The sequence below is a fragment of the Fimicolochytrium jonesii genome, assembly GCF_025526975.1.
Source record: "Fimicolochytrium jonesii strain JEL569 chromosome Unknown EV422scaffold_21, whole genome shotgun sequence".
Taxonomy (NCBI): domain Eukaryota; kingdom Fungi; phylum Chytridiomycota; class Chytridiomycetes; order Spizellomycetales; family Powellomycetaceae; genus Fimicolochytrium; species Fimicolochytrium jonesii.
The window spans coordinates 74,858-85,776 of NW_026515688.1; the positions used below are offsets into that span (position 1 = coordinate 74,858).

At 55.0% G+C, this 10,919-nt stretch overlaps 2 protein-coding genes across 2 annotated transcripts; both read right to left on the minus strand.

Moving 5' to 3' along the window:
* Window positions 1–1,782: 1,782 nt before the first annotated feature.
* On the minus strand, window positions 1,783–6,169 carry EV422DRAFT_168502 (uncharacterized protein). Its single transcript, XM_053065067.1, has 2 exons — window positions 5,924–6,169; window positions 1,783–5,838 (listed from the first exon to the last, which is right to left on the minus strand). The coding sequence occupies exons 1-2, from the start codon at window positions 6,006–6,008 to the stop codon at window positions 1,907–1,909; spliced, it is 4,017 nt and encodes a 1,338-aa protein (XP_052923438.1). The 5' UTR covers window positions 6,009–6,169; the 3' UTR covers window positions 1,783–1,906.
* A 146-nt stretch (window positions 6,170–6,315) lies between these two features.
* On the minus strand, window positions 6,316–9,845 carry EV422DRAFT_537151 (Dolichyl-phosphate-mannose-protein mannosyltransferase-domain-containing protein). The gene is made up of 7 exons (XM_053070890.1): window positions 9,328–9,845; window positions 8,926–9,230; window positions 8,751–8,859; window positions 8,618–8,683; window positions 8,447–8,543; window positions 8,179–8,362; window positions 6,316–8,104 (listed from the first exon to the last, which is right to left on the minus strand). Exons 1-7 carry the CDS (start codon window positions 9,693–9,695, stop codon window positions 6,627–6,629), a joined length of 2,607 nt encoding a protein of 868 aa, XP_052923439.1. The 5' UTR covers window positions 9,696–9,845; the 3' UTR covers window positions 6,316–6,626.
* Between the last annotated feature and the right edge of the window lie 1,074 nt (window positions 9,846–10,919).

The window sequence follows — 10,919 nt, forward strand, 5'->3', positions numbered from 1 at the left end:
AATCGTTGGATATCAGCGCAGAACGCATGGCTACTGATCCCAACAGAAAGCGCCATTGCACGCACCTCAACATACTCGTAAACCGCAGTTATGAAGTGCTTCAAGAACCCCGGAATCAAACTTCCCCGCCGATTTACAAACGCCTCGCCCGTTCTCCCCAATGCGACTGCACCAGCTGACAAGTCGACATCAGAGTCCCTCCATTTTATGTTTCTCCCTTTATTTGTGGTGCTCAAGGAGCTTCGGCGTCACCCAGAAGTAGTGCAATACTGGGGACACCAGTGTCAGGGCCATGAGCAAGCCCATGGTGGGCCCAACGAGTTTCAAAAATCTGATTGACAAAGATACTCGGCATGCGAGTAGGTTTAGTTGTCAAACTAAACAGAACAGATACTACACTTGATCTTAGCCAAAAGGCCAGAGAGGATTGGAGAGAAAGGAGATGGGGGATGCGGGGACGGGGGCTCCTTTTATAGACGGCGGCCGGGATGGTGGAGATGTCGGGGAAGTCGGTGGAAGAAGCTCGCAGCGTGGCACAGCCATGCTAAACACCCGCAATCCGTGTCACATTCGACGTGCTGCGCAGCTTCCGAGTCAGAGTCGGTTGAGTCAAATTTCCACGTTTTGTTTGCAGTGGAGGTTAGGGTTGAAGCAAAGCAATCGCATGGGGTTAGGGATATGGGCAAAAAAATTGCGCGCCGAAGGAAATGTTACAGGCACACTGTCCCGAACCCCGACTCAGCGAGCCTTCTCTGCTTGAGGTCCACATCAGAAAGAATAGCGGTTCCAAGAGGTCCGGTTTCAAAGCGACAACGAGATCCCAAGACCTTCCCGTTCGTCAAATCTTCACAAAACGTCTACATTTTGAACCTACCGCTTACCTAAACCTACCGCTTACCTAACGCGCGTTTCGACAGGTGGCGCACGTGTGGCTTCAAAACACCTTTCTCTTCTTCCGCCCAAGCCACTCGAGCCACCCCTGCGCCACTCACTCTCATCGGTATATAAGCCCGCACGTCCATCCCCTCTTCCCACTTTTTCTCCACCGGCCGTCGGGGTAAAACCCACGGCCACGCAATACAAATAATACACATATCACCCGATGAAGAAACCCGGCGTCTTGTCAAGGGGATCTCTTTGAGGCTGCGCGACAGATAGCGGAGGGTGGCAAAACCATTCGTGTGTTATTTGGCGTATTGCGTTCGTGGAGGCCTGAGAAAAAGCGGAGTCTCGGAATCGATACGGGCAGTGTCGCTGCGATTGTTCCCACACTCCTTTTCCAGGCCTCGCGAGGACGGACAGTGGTACGGATATTAGAGACCCGCCCCTTCTGCGGTCCACGCCCAAGACATTACACGGTTGGCGTGCTTGACCTTCTGAGAGGCGGAAGAGGAGGAAACCAGGGCCCGGTGTCGGTGGTGTCGGAGCCAACGCCCGGGCTTGTGGCTTGTAAAGCAGTTCCCTGTGTTTATGAAGTACGTTGGGGACTCTAGAGAGTTGCAGACATTTTTGTTTTATGAATTGAAGGGAGAAAATTGGATGCGATGTGTGTTTCGCCTGATGTGGGAGTGGATCCGTGCTTGGTGTGCCTGGCATCCTCGGGCACGGCCGTTGGCTGTAAGCATCTTGGCCCGCTTCCCAGGTTTCCCTGTTTGGCATAGACAGATGTTTTCCAATGCGAAATGTGTTCCTGCAGGTCTTTTCGCTGGTATCTTTTCCACTTGGTCCCTATCGTAGCCAAAGGGCCTAATTGAGAAGCCCGCACAGAACGCACCGCATTTAATGACATAAAAGAAGTCTATTCGAAAGTATTCTAACGTTTATGTGTATGCGGGATCCAAAACTATGAAGACCCAGTAACAGAAATGATATTCTACAGGCGGAAGCTATAAAGTTACATGGCCCATCACTTCCTCCTCCCACCCTTCCCCTTCCCACCCTTCCCACCTCCGGCAGCTCCACCAGCAGCAGCCGCATCCGCCTGCGTAAGCACAACCTTCACCTTGCCCAGCAGCGCATTCATCATCTCCATCTCCGGAATCGCTCTGATCAGCTCCTTTTGTCGTTTCGCACTGTCGATTTCCTCGTTCGTTGTTTCTTCGGCTGCGGCGGTGGTGGGTAGCGTGGCCGGGGACGGATTTTCATCCCCGTTCGTTCCGTTCACAGGCGGTACAGCCACCGGAGGTATCTTCCTCCCCGCGATTTTCCCTTCCGCAACCCTCCCCCTCCCCTCCGCAACACCCACAAACGCACTAACAAGGCTCTTGACCGCCTTCCCCTTCTTCAAACCCCCAGGCATCAATTTCGCCTTATACGCGTATTTCTGCAATGCACTCCAAGGCGCACAGACGGGGATGGCGTGGAGGAGAATGTCGGAGGGGTGGGGTTGGCCGGTGAGGGTGTCGAGGAAGGTGGCGGTTTCGGAGATGTAGGAGATGTTTTCTTCGGCTAGGAGACGGGTAATTTCGAGAGAGTCGGCGGCGGTGCTTGTTGAGTTGCGGCGGGTAAGATCTGCGTGTGCTGCTGCGGTTTGTTGTTCCGTGGGTGTGGTGGACTCGGGTGTGGCGATGCCGTTTCTGGTTTGCGTGACGGTCCCGGACTGCTGCTTTTCCGTTACTGCAACCTGCTGTGGTTGCTGCGGCTGCTTCCCGCCCTTCACCTTCACAGCCTCCTGCTGTCGTCCACCCTTTCCCTTCTTCCCTTCCCCAACCGCCGCCGAAGTCGGCCGACCCTCTTCCGCAGCTTTAGTCCCCGCGGGCCCACGACTCCCCAACAACTCCAACATCATCTCGCGATCCTCCTCGTCCTGATCCGCGTATTTCGATTTCAGTTTCTTTATCTTGCCGCGTTTTCCGCGGACTTGTTGCTGTTGTGGCTGCTGTTGTTGTGCGGGTTGATCCGCTCCCTTGTTCCTGTTCTTGCCCTTGCCTTTAGCCAGTGCATCGGCATCTTTCCCATTTGATCGCTGAGGAGCAGGTGTGACCTTATCGTCCCGCGAGTCAACAGACCCGTCATCCACACCACCACCAGCCTTCTGTTTCTTCAAATCACGCCGCTCTTTCGCCGTCAGCCGCTTCTTCGTCACGACAGGGCCGGCCGGGTTGGGACGGAGAATGTCAGCGATCCCGCCTTGTAAATCGTCGTCGTCGGAGTTGTCTTGGTTGAGCTCTGCGAGCCCGTATTTGTCGTCGGTTGAGACAATAACGGGAGTGTTGATGCTCGTGTCGGTGGGAAGGGGAGGTGTGCTGACGGATGGATCGGCAGCAATGTCGTCTGCATCTTCGTTGTCACTGGATTCGGAGCCGGACCCAGAGGCGCCCCCATTTGCCTCATCATCGCCGGCTTGATCCTCTCGGGCGGTAGCGGGCTCCGCCTCGGCATCGTCCTCGCCATCAGCCCCTTCGTTGTCTTGAGCTGCTGCGTCATCGTTGCCCTCAGCATCGTCGAGCTCAACGTCCTCCACGAGACTTTCATTAGACTCCATCTCCTTCTCCCCCCCAGCCTCAACGACACCCCCACCCGCCGCATCCCCTCTCCACGGCCTCCTTTCCCAATAATGCCGTCCCGCCGAACTGTCATCCACCCTAAACAGCAGCCCAAACCCATACACCAGCTGCACCGGCGGCAACCAATTCTTCTTGCCTCTAATCATAAAACTGCCCGTGGTCAGGTACTCCCCCGTCGGCGCCGTCTTGCTGACCTGGCCCGCCTCGACCCACCACGCGGACGTGACGATCTTCGTGTCCCATGCGCGCGACTGGCAGACGGACATTGTTCCTGCTTGGTGGAGGGTGGTGGGCGGGATCATGGCGGGCGCGTCCGGGTCCGTGACGTTTTTGACGATGACGCTGGCGGCGCCGTGGAGGTCGGCGTGGACGTAGATGTCGCCTTTGCCGAGGTATCGTCTAACCAGCAGTTCGTTCTGGCCGGCGTCGCGGCCACCGACGACCAGGTAGTTCTCGGAGGAGATGAACCAGAGGAATTTTTCGAACCAGAAGGGTTTGCGCATCTTGGTGATAGCGGCCGGCGCGGCTTTCTGCGTGGTTTTGAGCTCCGTTTCGATCTTGCGTTCGGCGGATTTGAGAGCTTTGGAGGCGGCTTGCAGGGTCTTGTCCTGTTTAACGGCTGCGACTTTTTTGGTGTCGTAGTAGCGGCGAGCATTGGCATAGGCGGAGGCGTAGATGTCAATGTCAATGGAGAGGAAAGTTGGTTGGGGTTTCTTTTGCTTTGGCTGGTCGCGCTTCTTGCGATGAGATGAATTCATGTTCTCATCATCTTCACTACCGCTCTCGTCCTCTGACTCTGTCTCCGTCGCGTCATCCTCGTCGTCATCGCTATCTTCCTCCGTAGCGTCCCTCAGGCGTATATTCACCATCCCCACATCCAACTTCAACTTCGAAATGACGCTCGCTACTGGGTTCCCATTCTTCTTCTCCTCCTTGACAAGTTCCTCCAAATCGCCCCAATCCATACCCGACGCAATGAAACTTCGGACAGTATTGATCAAACTCTCGATCAGCGCCAGATTGGCCTCAATCGTCTGAGCAACTTTTGCGCTCTGCTCCTGCATGGTCACCAACCCGCGGACCTGGTTCATGTGTCCGGCTTTGACGCTGTCGAGCTTCTTGATGGCGTTCAGTTCTGCTTGGCGAGCCCGCATTTCGAGTTTCTGGGCTTCGAGCTTGGAGAAGAACTCGTCGACGCATTTGTCGAAGCTGGGGTATTCAATCGCCGGTGGGTCTGCGTGTGGATCGGTTTCGGAACTGGTGGCGAATTGTTGGAAGAGGAAGGGGTGGAATTCGTTGTATGCCACGAATGAGGATTGTGTATTTTCGGCGGTCTCCGCGGCGCCGGCGGAGGGTTTGGCGGCAGTTTGCATCTGTTTCACTGTGATCCACCCCTTTTGTGGGGAATCCATGCAAGATTTTACGATTGCGTCGCCTTCTCGGAACGCTCTCAACAGTGCCTGAACTACGTGTGATGTTGAGGACAAGTCGAGTTCGGCCGTTACTTTCATAGATGCGTCCAATTCGGAGCGCAAGATGCAATGCTCCACCAACGCCGGTCCATAATCGTGCCCCAGCTTGTCGCGAATGACTCTCCTCAGCGTCAGATCATTCGCCTTCTTGTCTTTCGCGCTCTTGAACCCTCCGCCGCCACCTCCGCCGGCAGTTTTCCCTTTTCCTCCCGCTTTTCCACCTTTCCCTCCTTTCCGTTTCTGTGCGTCTTCCGCTGACGCGCTGTTCGAATCTTCGGCTGTCTGCTTTTGCGAAGCACCAGCAGCTGCTTCCGTGACGGCGCTCTCCAGCACAGCTCTGATCTTTTCCTCCGTAATTACCTCAAATTCTCTGATGCGGGTCGTATCGTAAATTTCTCCAACCGCAAACTTCGTATCGCCTTCCGTCTTTTCACCCGTAGCCGCATCCGCCGGACCACTAGCAGTCGCCGCTGCAGCCGTAATCGCAGCCGCAGCCCCATCGGCACCTCCCGCCGCCGCACCCTCAATCTCCACCACCCTCAACAGCGCCAAAATCCGATACTCCCAATCCGTCAAGATCACATTCCCCGACGCATAAAATTCGAGCAACAAATGGTACGCATGCTCGCCCTCGCCAAATCGCAGATCCATCACCCGGTCCGCACCCAACTGGTCCAGACCCGTCAACCGCCGGGTGCGCAGGTGTTTGCGCAACTTCATGCAGAAATGCGAGGGGGTGGAGTTCTTGTCCCGTGCGAATTCGGTGGAATGCACCCGGATGCCCGATTCGACGAGCAGCATCTCTTTGTTGTCGGGGCGGGAGAACTTGAGGAGGTAGACCTTGTTGGTGACATCGTAGACTAGAAGACGAGGAGAGAGGTGATCTTGCTGTGTGAGTACGGGGACGACGGAACTCGGTCAGAGGGGTGGGTCAATGCAACGCACCGTTTTGCAGCCGTAAGCCGACCAGCCTCGGCCGCAGTTCTGCGACCTGCGCCGAGACGTCGAGCGTTGAGAAGCGTTGTTTCATTGCCTTCTATGTGTGTGTAGTGCTGGTGTGTGTATGATGCTTGTGATTGCAGCCAGCGTGGGAAAATGAGGGAATAGGTAGTCGTCGGGCAGGTCGTTGGTGGAGTTTTGAAGTCGAAGTGGAGTTGGAACTTGCCCACGGGTCCGCGGCGGAGAATGACGTCCACTTGAAGGGAGAAACTGCAAAAACTGTCTGGATCGTCCGGGAATCGAACCTGAGCCTCCCGGGCCTCCATGCGCCGTCATTTTTGCCAGCTTGGTGCTGTCATCTTGGGTGCGCCTGTTTCTTCGGATGTTGATATATAGATGGGTAGGTTTGCGTCTCTTACACCTGCATAGTAGGAGAAGCAAGGATGTTTGACGGGCATGGGGACGCGGAACGAGTCGCAAGAACCTTTCTTTCTTCATACTGTATGTTTCCCATGAACTTTCCGAAAATCTGCGAGGTTTCCACCAGATCTTTTGAAATAGCGGACGGTTAAATACAAGACGGGGGGAGGCTCCAGATGAAGCGCCGTCTTCGAAGAAAATCGGGAACAGATACATAAACACAAGAATTCCCCCATCACATAGAAAGCAAAAGAAAGCCCCTTCCCAACCAAACCAAACCAACGTTCTCCTACGCATGCTGCAAATCCCAACTTTTCATCCACTTCCTCCTCCTCAACTGCACCAAATCCGGGAACCCCGTCCCATACGTCAGGGGCGAAAAGTACGCGAACCCCCACGCCGCGACGGCAACGAGGACGGCGAGGCCTGCGTAATATGTGAGGCCGCCTTGTGGTGTTGCGCGGCGGCGGCGCAGAGGAGCGGGGAGGGTGTGGGCGAGGTGACCGCGGGAGGGTTTGCGTTGTTGGAGGTGTGTGGAGGTGTCGGTGGCGATCGCGGCCGTGGCGGTGTTTGGCACGGGAACGGGTGGGCCCAAAGGCGCCGGCGATTCCGCGACCCTCAAAAACACAAACTCGATGATACACGCAAAGACCATCGCCGAGAAGATGAAACTCGGCAGATAATGGTGCAAGAACAGCATTCGGCCCTGCAGGAAGAACGGGATCCAGTGCATTGCCCAGCACACGAAGAGGAACCCGGGAGCTTTATCCCACCAGTTCCTGATCCTCGGTCCGAAATCGTCGATCCCGCGGCGGAGAAGCAATCGGTCGATGAGCCACATGGCGGCGTACATGACCGTTCCCGTGATAGCGGGCCACCACACAAGCGGGTTGCCGAGGAGGTAGATCTGCTTGAGACCTTCTTTGCGTTCCCAGAAGGAGATGCCGCGGAGTACAAAGGGCCATGTGATGGGCGTGGACGAGTACGGGTGCGGTTTAGTAAGGCCAGAGTTGTGCGCGATCATGAGACCTTGGAGCTCGAGGAATTTTTGGAGGAAGCTGAGCTTCTTCTTGGATTTGCTGGCTTTCGCGGCGGCTTCTTCTTTTTCTCTGGCGGCTTCAGCATCGTCTTCGCCCTTTTCGACGCCGTCGACGATGCGCTCGTGGTGCACCTCGTCAATCCACCATATATTGAACTTTTCCGCCTGGTTTTTGTTTCCATTCACCTCCTGTTGTCCGAAACCCCATTCGGGAAGGATCCCTTTATGGCAGTGCACGGCCACGTTGTGGTGGGCATTGATGAGCTTCAGATGGCTCCTTTTGCTGCGAACCTTGTCGCCCACCTCGCCATCCACAACATCCACGCGCCACAGCGTCTCGTTGTAGCGGCTTTCGGCGACATCGCCAATCAGCGTGGTCATCTCCATATGCGTGGGTGTCAACGGCGATGCGACGTCGTGTGTGACGAGGAAGCTTCCCGTGCGTGCGTGTTGGAGGCGCAGAAAATCGTTGTGGCGGACATAGCGAACGTTACGTGAGATCTCCTCTTCGGTAGGCTCGTACTTGGGTGCGGCGGGGTACTTTTCCACGTCGACGGGGACAAAGATCCAGTGGTTGTTGGCGTCCCGGTGCGGGTACCCGGTCACCTGCTGTCCTTGCGTACTGACACGGTTGTCTTTGTAGCGCAGTGGGTATTTGTCGACGTGGGAGTGTAAGAATGCTTTTGTGTCGCGGTGTTTCAATGTGACGTTGGCAAAGTATGGAATAGCTATAATGCGAATAAGCCGAGTCAGCATCTTCGGCGCACGAACATAGAACGAAATCCTGCTGTTTAAAACCCACCACTCGAGTTGACGCTCATCTCACTCCCAATAAGGCCATCCTGGAATCCAGGGCTCATGAAAGCATCTCCAGGTCCGCTCTTGATGAGCAGCGCAAAATGGATGTAGAAGAATGACAGGTAGATTGCCAACGGGAAGAAAATCAAGCACAGCGCTCGGGCCGCGAAATGGCGGGAAAATTGGCGCTAAAAATCATATGATACCATCTATCAGGATTTGCCATTCTTTCCTGTGCGGGGAAGTCTCCGCAAATATATAGATATACTCACCATTGACAGACCCCGACGATAGTCGAGCAACTCCCAGAGATCAAACAGAACAGCGACTCCGACGGCAGCGATGGTCAACATTCCCACCATCTTCACTCTATTCAATAAGAGGTGCAACTTTGTCAGAACCATCTTCGGCAGGAAGGATACGAATCCCAATGGGACCCTCACCCTGTGGTGAACGCAAGTCCCGCTCCGGTCATGAGAAGCCATCCGTACCAGCGTAGACTGAAAGGCCTGCGTCGGAAAAGAAATATGAGCATCGAGTGCCAATTCTCAACTCTGCCACATATGTGATCCGTACTCATGCTTGTGTTGTTGGAACTTGACCCAGGCGTAGATGGAGCACACGCAGAAGAGCGTCAGCATACTATCCAGTAGAATCAGCCGTGACTGCGTGATCAGGGAGTTGTCTGCGCGTATATCGATGTTAGCATTCACAACAACCAAGTAAATCTTCCCAACTCAGTAAAGCTCACCAAGAACAAGCAACAAAGCGCCAAAAGTAGCTCCCGCAACGCTCAATCCCAGCTCCTTCAGCGTCAAAAACACCACAGGCACAATCAAAGCCCCGCACGTGGCCGGGAGCAGCCTCAACCCGACGTACGGCACATTATTGGCCACATAGTCATCGCCGATATTGTCAAACAAAAAGTGCCCGTCGTAGCCAAGGAACCAACCCGCGCCCGCGAGCAACAGCTTCCCGAGCGGCGGATGCACGTCGAAGTAGTACTCCCGACGGAGGTAGTACGAGGCGAATTTGCCGAAATGGACTTCGTCAAAGCTATGAGAAGAGCGGGAATGAAAATCAGCCCTCGACGTTCCTATATCCCTTGGAAGAAGGAACTCCGCTTCACATCCCTCTAAGGAAGGTAACTTACACCACTTGCCCAGGATACCCAATCCCCCAACACCTCGTCACAAACGACAACAGCGTCACAACCACCAACGCCGCTTGGTACCACCCCTCGCTGTCCCTCCCGTTCCCTCTCGCCACACCCACGCCCACATTCCCTTTATGCGAAAGCGCATGCTGGATCGCTGCGGCGCGCGTAGGGGAATGCTCAGCGGACTTTGCTTTCGGTGGCGATGACGAGGCAGTGGTGGTAGTTGAGGAGTCGTCGACAGGATTGTTGTTTTCTTTGTTGGAGTTGGAGGCGTCTTTATCTTTCTTGCCTTTCCCTTTGCGTTGATGCACGCCGGTGAGTGCGTCCACGGCGTGATCGGATGGGGATGGGTCGTTCGGCATTATGTGATCTGCGCTCCGAGGCAATAAGACAGCTATTGGGAGAGGACTCCCACCTAACACTGAAACTCCGTGAGGTCCCAGCGGGAGGGATACTGCGATAAGAAGCTGCTAGGGACAAATCCCGAATCCTTCGGCGGCAGGCAGTTTAGCAGCCGGTGGGAAGCGAGGTCTTTGCTTGGAAGTTGGATCATGAAGGAGGCCGCAACGGTGCTGCGCAAACGAATACTGTCACTGCCTGTCAATAGCCCCCATCCCAGATGATCCCTCAATTTCAACCCAATCGACGGAGACACGACTCTCATTCACAAGGCTTTTCCCATCCGTGCCTAATATCATATCAGACACGATACTGTCTACATCATCTAAAGAGAACCGGAAGTATACTCGTAAAGAAGCAACGCTTGGTTATTTCCTCCGACTCCTTCTCAGACTAGATGCTGGCACCTCGGCTAGAATTCTCGTTCGCAGAGCCATTCTACTACATCTACATATATTATTGCCACACGGACCTGTGACGATCAAGAATGCCATCTGGAAAGAGCCGCAACTCAGAAGTATGGATATTGATCGCAACTCTCCGGTTCTCGCCCGCCCGCCCGCCCGCGACATCAATTCACGCCACCCATGTTCTCATCACCGAAGGGAATCTCCTCAAACCTTTGCATCGAGACTCCGCGCACCCCACCCATCCACGTCCTCCGAGCGACCGGCACTCCGAGGAGCGGCACTCCTTCGCCCACCAGACCCGAAAGCGCCGAAAGCCGACCGAATCGCCAGGATGGATCGCTTCTGGAGCGTATTGCTGAAGCGGGACGGCCCGACTTACGTGGATTATGCCAGCTTGGTCAAGGTGTTAGTTGCCTGGCCGGGCGCAACGCATATTCCTCCTCGAGTCACGGGCGTTGTGCTGGGCGAAAAGTTCACTTCCCTCCATACTCTGGACTTCCGAGGTCATGGGTATCGCGATATGAACGCCGAACTTGTGCAACTACGCCGATGTGCCTCCGGATTGGCGTTACCACGGGAATCCCCATAAGTGGTTTATCACTGCGGAGGAGTTTGACGCTCTAAGCCCTCGCATCAATCATCTTATATTAGGTGTGCGCGTGGGATTCATCGTCTCCATCAACAAAGGGAATACTCATCAAATAAATCGCTACAGGGGCATATGTGGACTCTCCATGGTTCAGATTCTTCGTTGCTAGGCTGAGGAACTTTGAAACG